The 17,476-nt window shown below is 42.9% G+C and overlaps 1 protein-coding gene across 1 annotated transcript in view; it reads left to right on the top strand.

Moving 5' to 3' along the window:
• The window catches only part of iqcc (IQ motif containing C), a 19,620-nt gene extending 4,129 nt beyond the window's left edge, over positions 1–15,491 (top strand). Inside the window, exons 2-5 of the mRNA XM_070898864.1 lie at positions 6,825–6,968; positions 13,038–13,440; positions 13,994–14,115; positions 14,267–15,491. Coding sequence (XP_070754965.1) covers positions 6,825–6,968; positions 13,038–13,440; positions 13,994–14,115; positions 14,267–14,308 — 711 coding nt within the window. The 3' untranslated portion in view covers positions 14,309–15,491. The remainder of the gene's footprint in view (positions 1–6,824; positions 6,969–13,037; positions 13,441–13,993; positions 14,116–14,266) is intronic.
• Positions 15,492–17,476: the final 1,985 nt, after the last annotated feature.

A 17,476-nucleotide genomic window follows, 5' to 3' on the forward strand; every position in this document is an offset into this window, starting at 1 on the left:
TCAACAAGCTCCCCGCTGGAGTGGAACTAAACTACAGAACCAGTGGAAACCTGTTCAACCTTCGCCATCTCTAGGCCAGGTCCAAGACCACCCCAACCTCTGTCGTCGAGCTACAGTACGTGGACGACGCCTGCGTCTGCACACATAGAGGCTGAACTCCAGGACATAGTCAACATATTTACTGAGGCATACGAAAGCATGGGCCTTACGCTAAACATCAGTAAGACAAAGGCCCTCCACCAGCCTGTTCTCGCTGCGCAGCACTGCCCCCCAGTCATCAAGATCCATGGCGCGGCCTTGGATAATGTGGACTATTTCCATACCTCGGGAGCCTCTTATCAACAAGAGCAGGCATTGACGACGAGATTCAACACCGCCTCTGAACTCCTACACGGCAAGCGAGTCTCAGGTGGGCAGAGGAAACATTTCAAGGACACCCTCAAAACCTCCTTGATAAAATGCAACATCCCCATCGACACCTGGGAGTCTCTGGCCAAAGTGGAGGAAGAGCATCCGGGAGGGCGCTGAGCACCTCGAGTCTCGCCGTCGAAAGCATGCAGAAAGCAAACGCAGGCAGCGGAAGGAGCATATGGTAAACCACCCACCCTTTCCTCCAACGACTGTCTGTCCCACCTGTGACAGAGACTGTAATTCCCGTATTGGACTGTTCAGTCACCTGAGAACTCACTTTTAGAGTGGAAGCAAGTCTTCCTCGATTTCGAGGGACTGCCTATGATGATGATGCTATATAAATGCAAGTCTTTTTTTTCTTTCAAAATTATGCTCTTATGTACCCAATCCAGGTCATTAACGTATATACCCTCTGCATCCACAAGAATATCTGCTTTTTGGTCCGTAATTGTCCTCACCCTTCCTTTGACTACGCTTTTTACTATTTATATGCTTATAAAAGACTTTGGGGATCGCTTTTATGTTAGTCTATTCTCATAATCTCTCTATGCTTCTGTTGTTCCCATTTTTAGATCTCCTCTGTACTTTATCTATTCAGCTTCGTTCTCTACTGTATTATGAACCTCACATTTGTCATAAGCCTCCTTTTTCTGTCTCATTTTAACTTTTATATCGTTAATCTTCCAGGGAACTCTAGCTTTGATATCCTTCTTTTTCCACCTCATGGGAATGTGTCTACTCTGTACCCGAACCATCTCCTCTTTGAAGGCCTCCCGTTTTGCGTACCAACTTTTGATTCCAATTCCCCATGGCCATATCCCTTTTCAACTCACTGAAGTTAGCTCGTACTGTCCTTTTCCATAACTATTCTAAACCTGATGATATCCAACTGCTTTCCCACTGAAACATGTTCCACTTGCCCCACTTCATTCCCCAGAACTAGATTCAGCACTGCTTCTTTCCTCATTGGGCTGGAAATATGTTGATCAAGAAAGTTCTCATACACGTTTCAGGAATTCCTCCCCATCTTTGCCTTATACACTGTTCTTATCCCAGTCTATATTAGGATAACTAAAGTCTCTCATTATCACTATGCAGTTCTGGGGCCATTTTTGTGTAAACATGGATATTGGGGCCTCTCAGCAGAACCCAGCCCTGTACACAGGTGCACTTTAAATGGGAGTTGTTGGGAGCATTCTCTTCTCCAGCCGAAATACATTGACATCCCTATGGATTTAATTGTGCGCTCTGCTGCGACAGTGGCTGAGATCATAAGGGGTGAAGGTTAAGAGAAAAGTCAACCAGAAGAATTGAGGTAAATTATAGATTTTTGGACTCTAGGGGAATCAAGGGCTATGGAGCTCAGACAGGAAAGTGGAGTTGAGGTTGAAGATCTGCCATGATCTTATTGAATGGTGGAGCAGGCTCGAGGGGCCATATGGCCGTACTCCTACTCTTAATTCTTATGTTATATATTTCTTGCATCTTTCTGTAAATTGCCTGCAAATATGCTTCTCTATCTCCTTTCATTCTATTACGCTACTGGGGGTATACATTTGGCCACTATTTGGTGGCCAAATGTATACCCCCAGTAGCGCAATAGCTATTGTTCCTTAATTGTAACCTGATCGATTCTGACCATGACCCCTCAGCTACATCATCTCTCTCTAGTGCTGTAATAATTTCTTTGATCAATACTACCCCCCCCCCCCCAACTAGTTTATTATCTTTCCTTATATTTCCTTAATATCTTGTAGCCAGGAATATTACGTTCCCAAACCTCCCTTTCTTTGAACCAGGTCTCTGTTATTGTCACCATAGTGGTGACTTGTGCTCTGCAGCTCAACATCCTCATTTACCACGTTGCGTGCATTTACGCACATGCACTCGAAACCCATCTTAGACTGCTTTGCATTTGCCGCTGGTCTGATCCCTCCTATTTCTGAGCTATTCTGTACTCTGGTGCTATTTACCTCTCCTGGTCATCTGTTCACCTTATTTCCCCCCTTGAATGTTTCCTCCTGGCGCCCATCTTGTAGGATACTTGCTGAAATTAACATCTTGGCCAAACCTGGCCTGAAGACTTGCAACAGGATTGAGTGTATATTGTGCGTCAAGCCCTGAACTGACTGAACCAAAAGCAAAATGGATGCTAGAAATCTGAAATAAAAACAGCAAATGCTAGCAGGTCAGGCAGCATCTGTGGCGAGAGAATCCGAATTAACGTTTCAGGTCAATGACCTTTCGTCAGAACTGGAAGAAGTTAGAGATGTCGCAGTTTTTAAGCAAGTTCAGAGGCAGGAAAAGGGGAGGAAAGAACAAAAGGGAAGGTCTGTGATCGGGTGGAAGGCAGTGATTAAACAACAAAAGATATGATGCTGCAAGGCAAAAGGGGGCGGTAAAGAAACAAAAGATGGGTCTAGAGGAGCTGTACGTGGCAACAGCAGAACTATGACCAGCACCTGCTGCCTGAGAAAATAAGAGCAGTGGTTATGATCGGAACTCCTTCACGGCAAACGAGCCGAAGGTGGGCAGAGGAATTGTTTCAAGGACACCCTCAAAGCCTCCCTGACAAAGTGCGACATCCCCACTGACACCTGGGAGTCCCTGGCCAAAGACTGCCCTAAGTGGAAGAAGTGCATCAGGGAGGGCGCTGAGCACCTCGAGTATCATCGCCAAGAGCGTGCAGATAGCGGAAGGAGTGTGCGGCAAACCAGTCCCACCCACCCTTTCCTTCAACGACTATCTGTCCCACCTGTGACAGAGTCTGTGGCTCTTGTATTGGACTGTTCAGCCACCAAAGAACTCACTTCAGGAGTCTTCCTCGATTCCGAGGGACTGCCTATGATGAGTCCAGAAGGTTGTAAAGTGCCTAATAGAAAGATAAGGTGCTGTTCCCCGAGCATCCGTGGTAGGAGGCTAAGGTCAGAGTGGGAGTGGAGCGGAGAATTGAAGTGACAGGTGACCAGAAGCTCGGGGTCACGCTTGCGGACTGAACGGAAGTGTTCTGCAAAGCGGTCACCCAATCTGCGTTTGGTCTCCCCAATGTAGAGGAGACCGCACCGCGAGCAGCGAATACAATATACTAGATTACAAGAAGTACAAGTAAATCACTGTTTCACCTGGAAGGAGTGTTTAGGGCCCTGGAAGGGAGGAGGTGAAAGGGCAGGTGGAGTGAGACTCCCTCCACCCATGGAGACTCCCATCCTCGTCAATGTCCAATCAGCTTCAAACTTCAGATCCAGAATTAAATCAGAATAAATCACGTGCCCAATTAGTTTAGTGTGATAATTATCACTTTACAACTGCAACCAATTTAGAATTCAAAAATATTAACTCAAAAGAACTTTTTTTTTTGTACACAATCTATACAGATTAAAACAAAGCTAAAGAAATTTAAAGAATTTCCCCCATTTTAAAATAATTTCTATGTACAGGGATATGAGTAGACCATACAACTCTTTTGGGGGGGGAAACAAAATAAACGTTAGATCAAGTGACCCTGATCTGGGGGGACACTCCAGACACTTTTAACTTCCCTCTTTTTTTATATTTTTTGGGTTTTTTTGGGGGTTTTTTTGTGTTTATTTTGAGTAGACCATACAGGAAAAAAAGAATTAGAACAGCTGGTGCGAAGTGAAACTGCTTTTCATTGATACAATTAGTGTGAATACTCACAGCTTAGCTCTCTGTTCGCAGCAATCAGTTACAAAGTATTTACAGCACAGAGACTGGCCATTCGCCCCCACAGCTCTACGCCGGTGTTTGTGCTCCACACGAGCCTCCTCCTACCCCTCTTCATCTAACCCCATCACCATATCCTTCTATTCCTTTCTCCTTCATGCGTTTATCTAGCTTCCCCTTAAATACATCTGTGCTAATCACCTCAACTGCTCCCTGTGGTATCAAGTTCCACATTCTCACCACTCTCTGTGTAAAGAAGTTTCGCCTGAATTCCCTACTGGATTTATTAGTAACTATCTTATATTTATGGCCCCTAGTTGTGGTCTTGCTTGCAAATGGAAACATCTTCTCTACATCTACTCGATCAAACCCTTTCATATTCTTGAAGACCGCCATCAGGTCACCCCTCAGCGTTCTCTTTTCTAGAGAAAGGAAACGCAGCCTGTTCGATGTTTCCCGATAAGTATAACCTCTCTGTTCTGGTATCATTCTGGTAAATCTTTTTTGCCTCTATATCCTTTTTGTAATATGGAGACCAGAACTGTGCACAGTACTCCAAGGTTCTATACAAGTTTAATATAACTTCTCTGCTTTTCAATTCTATCCCTCTAGAAATGAGCCCCAATGCTTTTCTTTTCTTATGGCCTTATTAACCTTGTTGATAAGTTGAACAATGAAAGGAGATTCTGTACCGCTGACACTTACTTACGGCACTTTTCTTTTCTAATACAAGTCTTGAATTGATGTATCACATTTTCATATCCTCAGGATGTTCCAAAGTGCTTTGCAGCCTGTTAATTACTTTATGAAGTATAGTCCCTGTTCTTTTGTAGGCAAGTTTGGCAGCGAACTTGTGCACAGCAAGGGTCACTATCTCAATGATATACATCAGTATTGAGCCTGTTTTGGTGGTATTGGTTGAAGGCTGAATGTTATCCAGAACAGTGGACAATTTCCCCGCTCAGTGGGATCGTTCCTGTCCATTGGGAACGGGCAGACAGGACCTCTTGTTTAACGTTTCAGTCGAAAGACTGCATCTCCAATAAAGCAACAGTACTGCACTGAAGTGTCAAGCCCAGACTTAAGCCCAAGAGTATAGCTTGAACCTACAACCCGCTAGCTTCTGATTGAGGTGAGACTGAGAGATCCCTTAGCCAAGCTGACACGTGCATATTTATGTCTGATGCTGATTTTAACATTGATTTTCTGTTGATAAAAACGGAATTGTAAGCACAGCGCCACAGTGCTCAGAAATACTTTGCATGTTACTATCGAAAGGAAGAATGACCGAATCTCTCATTACAACTGAATTTCATTGAATATCTATTAACTATTAACCCATCGGGTCAATTGCGCACAGTCCTTCAGTGATTCCTGCCAACCCTGACATTTAAACAAAAATATTTTAATTGGGGCTCTGACAGTGAAGCATTTTCTTTTTGAGAGTTGCATAATAGCTCAGAGGCTAAATGCTTAAAAAAAGTGAAAATGTTATGTATTTTTTAATAAAGTCAATATTTATTGAATTACTGTCAAAATTTCAGTTAATCACATCCCTTGGATGATGTGGCATGAAACATTAGTTAGCAAAGGTGAGTGTTTTAAATGTAACGAACAAGGGTAGTCTTGCAGTCTGCTTTGACAACATAAGAACATGAGAAATAGGAGCAGGAGTAAGATATTCACCATGGCTGATCTTCTATCTCAACTCCACTTTCCTGCACTAGCCCCATATCCCTTGATTCCCTTAATATCCAAAAATCTATCAATCTTTGTCTTGAATATATTCAATGACTAAGCCTCTGGGGTAGAGAATTCCAAAGATTCACCACCCTCTGAGTGAAGAAATTTCTCCTCCTCTCAGTCCTAAATGGCCGGCCCCTTATCCTGAGACTGTGACCCCTGGTTCCCCAATCAGGGGAAACATCCTCCCTGCATCTACCCAGATCGGCCATGATCTTATTCTCGAAGGGTTCCTATTTCTTATGTTCTTATATTCTTAAGCCCTGTAAGAATTTTGTATGTTTCACTGAGATCATCTCTCATTCTTCTAAACTCTAGAGAATATAGGCCTAGTCTACTCAATCTCCTCATAGGACAATCCCCCCATCCCAGGAATCAGTCTGGTGAACATTCGTTGCACTCCCTCTATGGCAAATATATCCTTCCTTGGGTAAGGAGACCAAACCTGTACACAATACTCCAGGTGTGGTCTCAACAAGGCCCTCTAAAATTGCAGTAAGACATCTTTAATCTTGTACTCAACTCCTCTTGTAATAAAGGCCAACATTTCATTTGCTTTCTTAATCGCTTGCTGTACTGCATATTAACTTTCAGTGATTCGTGTACGAGGACACCCAGGTCCCTCTGAACACCAACCTTTCCCAATCTCTCACCATTTTTAAAAAAAGACTCTGCTTTTCTATTTTTCCTACCAAAGTGGATAACTTCACATTTCTCCACATTATATTCCATTTGCCATGTTCTTGCCCACTCACTTAGCCTGTCTATATCCCCTTGAAGCTTCTTTGCATCCTCCTCACAACTTAAATTCCCAAGCACTGCATTGAATTGATGAATGATAGTTAATGCCCAATATATGAGTGTCAGGTTTTGTATACATTCTATGCAGAGATAGTAGTTGGGGTTTTGTTTATTTTAGCTTGACATGTAATCGTCTCTGCTGCATACAATTATTTTTCAACCATTTCCCCCCCACCCCTTTGTAGGCTTGTGTTAGAGGTTATTTGGTGAGAAAAAAGTTCCAAAGTTTACGTCAAGACTATGAAAGTATTGTGAAAGAAATCGAGGGAGGTACAGACTTTTTGGAATGGGATGGCAAGGAGTTACCTCGGCCCAAATTTAGGAACCAGGTATGTTTTACCGGACAGCAGTGTCTGTTTATTTCTGTATATATGACCTCTTGGAAAATTACCTTTTGGAACACATACATGACCAAAGTATTGATCAGAAGAATGGGTTACTGCATTCTGGTAGTTTTTGGCATACCTAAATAGTTGTCTGTCTAATATAAATTTTAAGAAACAAAAACAATCTTTTGTAATGTACAGGGAAAACTCTCCAAAAATGCAAAATACAGGAGCCACAGCCTTTCCTCAAACTAATCCAAGATTCTGATTCCTAATTTTGAATAGCGATTAACCTTTGAATTAAGTCACTCAGTGTTTACTCAATATCAAATAGTCTTTGTAGTTTTAAACAGGCTCCAGCAAAATAATGCATACATAGAACTTGTCATGTGTCTGTACCCCAGCACCCACATAGAAACAACATAAAACAGAAACTTAGGAGCATCTGATGTCTTTGGGGAGATCGCGTACAAATTTTTTCCAAATTCTATTTTCCTCTTCCGCCCCTGCCCCAGCACAGAGTATCGCAGCTGAAGACCACCCTCCCAGTACCTCTGAACCTCATAATCCTTCCCTTTCTCATGCTACTACATGTTAGGTAAGTGCCTTCCGTGTAGCACATGTTGCTTTGCAATTTTTTTAAAGAGATAAAAATTGAGTACTTAAATAAAGGAACATTTAATAAAGCCATTGATTTGCTAAATGGACCAAATTGGGGAATCTGTGTTTCGTCCCATCATGAAAACATGACTCAAAATCCTAGAATACCACGTGAAATAAACGATTTGTCTTATTCAGTAAATATAAATCAGTGCTGTTGATGCATTGTGATACACGGAATAATATCTCTGCTTTAAATCATCACAACGCCGACGCATTGTAAGCAGTGTCCTGGGAAATCCCTCCTGGGAAATAGTGCTATTTCTTGCCTCCCATGCTACATGTCGAGTGTCACATTTCTTGATTAGTTTGCCTTTCATTTTCCAAAAAGAGCAGCACAGAGTTGTTGTGAGGCTTGAAGAAAATGTGCCAGATTAAAGCATAGTTCCTTCTCCTCCTCCTCCTGCCCCAACTCTTCGCACCTCCTGGACCAGCAGGGACAGACTAGGCATTGCTGCCAACTGGTGATGGGAAGTGAATAGAGAGTGTGGTGGAAAGAAACAACCTGCATTTATATAGCACCTTTCATATCCTTGAGACATCCCAAATCCTAACCAAATAATTATTTTTGAAGTATAGTGAATTAAAGAAAGGAAGACTTATATAGCACCTTCCACGATCACTGGCCGTCTCAAAATGCTTTACAGCCAATGAAGTACTTTTGCAGTGTAGTCACTGTTGTAATGTGGGAAACAGGGCAGTCAATGTGCACACAGCAAGCTCCCATAAACAACGATGTGATAATGACCAGATAATCTGTTTTTGTTCTGTTGCTTGAGAGATAAACATTGGCCAGGACACCGGAGATAACTCCCTTGCTCTTCTTTGAAATAGTGCCATGGGATCTTTTATGTCTACCTGAGAGAGCAGGCGGGGCCCTCTGTTTAACGTCTCATCCGAAAGATGGCACCTCCGACAGTGCAGCACTTCCTCAGCACTGCACTGGGAGTGTCAGCCTAGATTTATGTGCTGAAGTTTTTGTAATGGGATTTGAACTCACAACCTTCTGACTCCAAGGCGAGTGTGCTGCCCACTGAGCCACATTATCTAGGCATAAGTACACAGTAAAGGCCCACAAAATAAATGACCAGTTGTCTGTTTCTTTTTGTGTGTGTGTGTTACACACATTTCAGTGCAATACTCAGGGATCGCTGCAGTCAGTGATTCTGTCCTTCCCATCAGACCTTGTGCTGAGATGCTGTCTTCCCTCTCGGGTGGATATAAAAGATCCCATCGCACTTTTCAAACAAGAGCAAGCAATCTCTCCCAGTATCCTGAACCAACATCACTCTCTCAACGGTTATTTATCTCATTGCTGTTTGTTGGACTTACTGTGCACAAATTGTCTGTTGCATTACAGCAATAACGACACTTAAAAAGCAGTTTATTGGCTGTGATGTGCTTTGGGACATCCTGAGCTTGTAAAAGATGCTGTATAAATGGACGTATTCTTTCCTCTTTTCTTAATGGTTTTCTGACTCCTAACTTAGCTAGAAAAGATCTTGCGAGTGCTACCACAGCTATCCATTATAGTCTTCTGCAGTGACCTTTTTAGCTGCTCTAATAGCAGCTTTTGTTTCCTTTAGCTGACATAAGTAGCTATCCCTGTTTTCCTGAGAACAGCTTTCTTTGAAGTCTGTAAAAGCATTTTTGCTTCAATCTGATTTATCCTTGTACATGACTGGTTAACCAAGTTGGCCTTGTTTTACCACGTGGCTTTGTTTCAACTCTAAGGACATGTATGGCTTATTTTAGGATTATTGTAAAGCTATTCCATTTTTCATTTGTAGGTGTGACTAGTTGACCTCATTCAAGTCATCTGCCATCTTTGCTAAGCAAGCTCTCTTGAAATCAGTTCCCTATAGTGAATTCTACCTGCTGATTACACATTGAGATCCCTCATCTACCATTATGATGCTGTTTCTATTAAAACTACTGTCGCTTTTCCTATTTTCCCTATCCTCTTTAAACATCTTAACCTATTATTTTTAGCACATAATCGTATCTGGATTATGTGGGAAAAGCAGCAGTCAATTTGCGCACAAGCAAGCTCCCGCAAACAGCAATGTGATAATGACAAGATAATCTGTTTTTTAGTGATGTTGATTGAGGGATAAATATTGGCCAGGACACAGGGGAAAACTTCTCTGCTCTTCTTCGAAATAGTGCCGTGGGATCTTTTATGTCCACCTGAGAGAGCAGAAGGGGCCTTAGTTTAACGTCTCATAGAAACATAGAAAATAGGTGCAGGAGTAGGCCATTCGGCCCTTCGAGCCTTCACCACCATTCAATAAGATCATGGCTGATCATTCACCTCAGTACCCCTTTCCTGCTTTCTTAACATACCCCTTGATCCCTTTAGCCGTAAGGGCCATATCTAACTCCCTCTTGAATATATCCAATGAACTGGCATCAACAACTCTCTGCAGTAGGGAATTCCACAGGTTAACAACTCTCTGAGTGAAGAAGTTTCTCCTCAGTCCTAAATGGCTTACCCCTTATCCTTAGACTATGTCCCCTGGTTCTGGACTTCCCCAACATCGGGAACATTCTTCCTGCATCTAACCTGTCCAGTCTCGTCAGAATTTTATATGTTTCTGAGATCCTCTCTCATCCTTCTAAACTCCAGTGAATAGCGGCCCAATCGATCCAGTCTCTCCTCATATGTCAGTCCTGCCATCCCGGGAATCAGTTTGGTGAACCTTCGCTGCACTCCTCAATAGCAAGAACGTCCTTCCTCAGATTAGGAGACCAAAACTGAACACCATATTCCAGATGAGGCCTCACCAAGGCCCTGTACAACTGCAGTAAGACCTCTCTGCACCTATACTCAAATCCCCTAGCTATGACGGCCAACATACCATTTGCATTCTTCACCGCCTGCTGTACCTGCATGCCAACTTTCAATGACTGATGTACCATGACACCCAGGTCTCGTTGCACCTCCCCTTTTCCTAATCTGCCGTCATTCAGAATATATTCTGCCTTCCTGTTTTTGCCCCCAAAGTGGATAACCTCACATTTATCCACATTATACTGCATCTGCCATGCATTTGCCCACTCACCTAACCTGTCCAAGTCACCCTGCAGCCTCCTAGCATCCTCCTCACAGCTCACACCACCACCCAGCTTAATGTCATCTGCAAACTTGGAGATATTACACTCAATTCCTTCATCTAAATCATTAATGTATATTGTAAATAGCTGGGGTCCCAGCACTGAGCCCTGCGGCACCCCACTAGTCACTGCCTGCCATTCTGAAAAGGACCCGTTTATCCCAACTCTCTGCTTCCTGTCTGCCAACCAGTTCTCTATCCACATCAGTACATTACCCCCAATACCATGTGCTTTAATTTTGCACACCAATCTCTTGTGTGGGACCTTGTCAAAAACCTTTTGAAAGTCCAAATATACCACATCCACTGGTTCTCCCTTGTCCACTCTACCAGTTACATCCTCAAAAAATTCCAGAAAATTTTTCAAGCATGATTTCCCTTTCATAAATCCATGCTGACTTGGACCAATCCTGTCACTGTTTTCTAAATGCGCTGCTATTTCATCTTTAATAATTGATTCCAACATTTTTCCCACTACTGATGTCAGGCTAACCGGGCTATAATTACCTGTTTTCTCCCTCCCTCCTTTTTTAAAAAAGTGGTGTTACATTAGCTACCCTCCAGTCCATAGGAACTGATCCAGAGTCGATAGACTGTTAGATAATGATCACCAATGCATCCACTATTTCTAGGGCCACTTCCTTAAATATTCTGGGATGCAGACTATCAGGCCTCGGGGATTTATCGGCCTTCAATCCCATCAATTTCCCTAACACAATTTCCCGCCTAATAAAGATTTCCTTCAGTTCCTCCTTCTCACTAGACCCTCGGCCCCCTAGTATTTCCAGAAGATTTTTTGTGTCTTCCTTCGTGAAGACAGAACCAAAGTATTTGTTCAACTGGCCTGCCATTTCTTTGTTCCCCATTTATAAATTCACCTGAATCTGGCTGCAAGGGACCTACGTTTATCTTCACTAACCTTTTTCTCTTCACATATCTATAGAAGCTTTTGCAGTCAGTTTTTATGTTCCCAGCAAACTTCCTCTTGTATTCTATTTTCCCGTTTCTAATTAAACCCTTTGTCCTCCTCTGCTGAATTCTAAATTTCTCCCAGTCCTCAGGTTTGCTGTTCATCCGAAAGCCAGGTGCCACTGTTGGGTTGGGAAAAACTGATGCTGGATCAGATCTAGAAAATGTAGATTTGGTCGAGCAGCAGAACAGTCTTATTGAGCGTCAGCAATATTGGGCCCAAGTTTCCCCAGGAGTTGCTGTTTTCTTTGGAGCAACTAGATTTTTTTTGGAGTAATTTAAAAAGTGCAGTTCTCCCCATTTAAGTTGCTCCAGTGTAAGTGAGTTAGTTCGTTTTTTTTTAGTTCAGTTTCTTTTCAAAAGAGGGTGTTACCAGCCACTTACGCCTGTTTTGGCCATTTAAGCAAGGTTAGCCAGCTAAAACTTACTCCAAACTAATTAAGGCCAGAGTAAGTGGCCACTTTTGTACGTTCTGAAAAACCCTGCGGTGAATTAAGAGATCAGCGCAGGTAGCCTCCAAATGACATTGTTATGATAGGAATGCTAGTTTTTAAAAAAATCCCGAGCAGCGAGACTGGACAGGGTGTAGGTGCTATCAGCCTGATTAAACTGAGTATATTTTTAGTAAAGTTAGCTAGATATTAAAGTACTGGAAAATCTTTGAAGATCCCCCCAACCCCCAATCAAAACTCCCCACACCCACACCCACTCCAGCTAGATCAAAACTCTTCCCCCCGCCCCCCCCCCCACATCAAAACTCTTCCTCTCCACCCCCCCCCCCCCCAACCTGTCTCTTGTAGCCCACAGCGAGGGTAGGCAGCGGTTCTCCTGTGCGGCAGGCCACTCGGCCCGGGATAGGGATGGCGAGCGTCGGCCCCTCCCACACAGCCTGCATCACACACTCTCAGATTCTGGGGGCTAGGAGCTACTGCGCATGCGCGCACTCTAGCGCGCATGTGCAGAGGTCCCGGCACTGTTTTCAGCGCCGGGACCTGGCTCCGCCCCCGAATCCAGTTGCCATGCTACACCACCATGGAGGAGAGGCTGGGGAGTGGCCAAACTCGCTCTTGGAGTTTTACAAAAGCGGCGCACTTCTGGTGACTGCACCAGAAATCTGTACTGGCCAAATTTGGGCCCATTGATACTCCATGTGCAATGACCATTGCACTCACTTCTATACAAGTAATGCATTTGATGTCTTTAGCATATATCAAATTTGCTGCCTAAACTAGATCGAAGGATCATTACTTTAAGAAGAAGCGACTTCCAAGCTACAGACCTTCATCCAAGTATTTGGTCTAACTGGATTTGTTTTCTTCTTTGACAGAACGCTAAAATAAAAGGTGTGAACAGTGTAACAAAAAAGAAAACAACTGAAACACTTTGTCCTGAAGATGAAACAAATGAAATTGGTCCGCTATTTGAGGATGATGAACCAGAGAAAGATTATTGTGAAAGCAGGACTCACTCCACCACGAAAAGTATTCCTACATTGTCTAAGCAGCTGGACATTTCTGGCCCTCTGCTTGTCGTTCACGGTTCACACGATCAAGCCCCAGAGAAGACTGAAGGTGTGATTCAACCTTCAGAAACGGATAAAGCCTCCTCTGCAAGTGGCGATGAGAGGAAAGACTCTGATAACACAATGAACTTTACTGATGTAACATCAGTCTGGAACAGTACAGTACTGGAGGTTGCATCCAATGTCATCAGTGGAGGTGAAATACAAGGTACAGTGAGGGGTGTGAAAGGGGAAACTGTAAACTTAAATTACATTTTTAAATGACACAAATGGTATAAAATGTCTTGAAATATGTTTTTGCACCAGTGTTGCAGTTTGCAGCTTTGGATTTGGGAATGTAAGTTCAAAACTCTGGAATCATTCATAGATGCGAATGGTTTCTTTCAAAAAATGGATAGACTGTTTCCTCTCTCTTCCACCTGCACTTATTTTTGAGTGTGTTCCTATTTGAGTCTGATTAATTGCTTCTGGGATGTGCAATACTAAAAAACAATTTTGACTCATGTGTCTTATCACAGATCCCAACTGTACTTGTCACAGATCCAACTGTACTTGTCTAGGCTTTTTAAAAAAAGGTTTTAAAAATGAGAACATATTTTTTCTTAAAATGGGGGAATACTTTGAACAAAATTCTTCTCCCTAACTTGCTTTCCTTTTTTACACACACGAAAAGTTGTTTGTTTGTGAATTGTGATTAAATATTGTCAGAACTCGCCAGTGAAAAGCTGCACACTCAGGAATGCCGATTTTTGAATTTGCAGAACCTCTGTGTAACTTACAAAAGAAAGAGATGCCAACAACTCGAGAAGGGCTGCAGAAGTACAGGAGCAGCCTTGCTATGGAACTCTTGTGGCTGCAACAAGCCATTGCTAGTCGCAAAAATGTAAGTAACAAATTGCTGTATGACTGGGAGAGTGCATCTAACCAATGAGCTGGGTGTATGAAATAGCTGGTCCTCATTCCTGCAGTCTTATAAACAATGAAATTGTGCGTGTGTAATTTTACTCGCTCACTCGGTCGGTTTTATTTTACAGTATTTGATACTGAAGCAACGCTTGGCAACTCCTGATCGATGATGTGGTTTCATAATTGGAAGCACTGTGCACCTCAAGAAGCAGATCTGAACAAGCCATGTAAAAGCTCTTCTTGGTGTTAATTGGCAATGAACTTGATACAGCGGTCGAGATAGTACAGATCAAATCTGTGTGGAGTGATTGCAATGGAGCAGAACTTGCTGGAAACTTTTCCTAGATAACATGAGGTTAAAAGAATGTTAATGGCACGTAATGCATTTCTTGAAGCAATACTCCAGTTCATATGTTCCAGGGTAAGGCTCTCTAATGGCCCTGTTAGACTCCTAGCCCTACTTCAAAAAATAATTATCCTTTCAAATTAACTATGCCAGCTTATCTACTTGTGGCTGGTTTCCTGGTCAGTGGACGAGAGCACCTTTCACTGATCTTGGCAACCAGCCAAGATGCTGCTAAGCAGCCCCATCACTCATCAATTTGTCTGGATGTGCCTTAGCTATCATGGCCTACTGTAGAGAGGAAATAACCTGCCGCTCAATAGTTATTTCCTCTGTTATCCCAGGAGCTTTATCTCAGCCAAACAAGATGTGGTGCTTCAGGGTTAATGTTACAAAAGAAACTAATTTGGGGAGGGGGGAGGGGGGGGCGGATTTAAAGGTGATTATGCTATAGAAGACAAGCTAATTGGTGCCCACGATTCCTCTTGCAAGTTCCTGATTGCACTCCGATAAGGAAGTGCACGGACCAGAAGCCAGGTACGCCCCGAAGGGAATAGCAAAATGAAACACTCATTTGTGCTTTAGTCTCTACATGTTAAAGAAGAAAAGGGAGCATGTAGCTTTAATGAGCCTTTTCTTGACTATTCCTCAAACAATAACCATGAATAAAAATATGTGCTTTTGTTACATAATGTATTTAGTTTTTTAGAATATTATCTAATGGTTTCTGATGTTGCTATTGTGACCAATGCTCCCTTTAAGCTGCGCAGCCGTGCAGCGCTCTGCAGCTCCCATGCAGCCAGCTCACCGGCTTTTAAACAGGAAAAGCTGCGCATGCGTGATATTTTGAATTGGCCGCGCACCCCCCCAAAAAATTGAAGGGAACATTGGTTGTGAGATGTTGAAAATCTGCTGTAAACCTGTAACAGTACAGAAGAATTTTTCCCACTGTGTTGTGTACTTATTATCCATCAGGAAAATTCATAAAATAAGTACATATTTGCACTAAATTTAAAGTGATTCCTTCTTCTTTTCTCTTCGCATCCCTCATCTGGGCTATTTGTAAAGTATATCAAAAACTTCCTTCTTCAGATCTCCATTTAAAAAAAAAATAGTGAAGTATAAACCTGGATAACAGCATTTGCCAGATTTTAGATATGGAATCAAACTCATGGTCCTCAAACTTTGGTTGCTATTGGTAAGCGAGTGGATCAGCCATCTTTAACTTCCTACCATTGCAAGTGTTTGTACAGCCCACAAAAATATTACAGAAGCACAGGTGGGTGCAAGATGCACATGTGCATCTCAATTTTTCAACCAATCAAATATCCCAGCCCACTGCGAGTCTCTGGATAAGACCACACACAAAGTCTTGTCGGACCTTATTTCCCTATTATTTATTTATAGTTTGATCATCTTTGTTCTTTTTAGCTTTGGCCAATTGCACAGGAGAAGGCATAAATCTGTCCCAAAGTGCTTCACTGAAATTAGTTTATCAAGTACATCAGTAACCAGTGTCCCAGAACAAATTCGTTCCTGGGATGTGGGCATCGCTGGCAAGGACTGCATTTATTGCCCTTGAGAAGGTGGTGGTGAGCCGCCACCTTGAACCGCTGCAGTCCGTGTGGTGAAGGTGCTCCCACAGTGCTGTTAGGGAGGAAGTTCCAGGATTTTGACCCAGCGACGATGAAGGAACGGCGATATGTTTCCAAGTCAGGATGGTGTGTGACTTGGAGGGGAACATGGAGGTGGTGGTGTTCCCACATGCCTGCTGCCCTTGTCCTGCTAGGTGGTAGAGGTCGCGGGTTTGGGAGGTGCTGCCGAAGAAGCCTTGGCGAGTTGCTGCAATGCATCTTGGTGATGGTACACACTGCAGCCACAGTGCGTCGGTGGTGGAGGGAGTGAATGTTTACGATATTGTGATTATATCTGGATTGGGGTTGTGAATGTATTGAGGGATAAATGTAGCTCTGTGAAGCCCGTGTGGTGGCTGGTGTGCAACGGCCACCATATGTTAAAATAATCCACGCACTGGCATCTTCCACCCTTCAGGATGTAGTTCGGGATCTGGAATATCAGGTCCTTCATTGAAATACCTTTGAACTCATCCTTTTCTGGAGTAGAAGCAAGTCATCCTCGATACAAGGGACTGCCTATGATGATGATGAATCGTTGGCCTTTAGGATCACAATGCCATATTTTGAATTCATCTTTGTTTTGCTGCAGATTGTGATCAGATGGCTGTAATTTTTAAAGTGTTATGGTCACATAAATAATTCCTCTTATAGTTTAAAATTGCTGGTGTTAGGTGTGGTAAATCAACACCTTCCTTCAGTGGATAAATGCATTGTATGAGAGAATACTTCGCCATACAGGCAGGGAAGGTCCAGCTTCCGTCCCTCTTCTGTGAAGTTAGCACATCCCATCTCAGTGGCAATTGGGGTACTACAATTAATTTAGCATCCATGTGCTTGGAGATTTGGGGTGGAGGAGATTGGGGTTAAAGCTGCTGGACAAATGGCCAGGGTTGGTATCCCTTATCGCTCCCCAGTAGATATTGGGTGAGGACTGGTGGCTCTTGCTATCCATGAAAAGTAATAATTTGGCGAAGGGTTAGAAAGCTGCGTGAGCCAGGAGTTAAACATTTGGGTGAATTTTAGGCTTGGATGGAGGCTGTCTATTCTGGAGAGAGGAACACTTTTTCCACTCTCGTCGCCCAGTTGAATTGAATATTCCCAGGTCAGGTGCAGCACAACCACTTAATGTTCTGCTCTTACCCCTATGATCACTGTCTCCGTGAGAAGTCCTTCAGACATCTGAGTGGTAAGGAAGTTAACCACCAGAGGGCAGTAAAACTACCTTGTTTAGATTTGCGAGCGTCAATTATGTTTTGATTATTTCCAATAAATGAACTGTTATATAAAATACAAGTAATTAATAACGCCATTTGTGAAAATTCAACTGAACAATTTTTTTAAAGAAAACCTCACCGGTG

Source organism: Pristiophorus japonicus, chromosome 14, assembly GCF_044704955.1.
Source record: "Pristiophorus japonicus isolate sPriJap1 chromosome 14, sPriJap1.hap1, whole genome shotgun sequence".
Taxonomy (NCBI): domain Eukaryota; kingdom Metazoa; phylum Chordata; class Chondrichthyes; family Pristiophoridae; genus Pristiophorus; species Pristiophorus japonicus.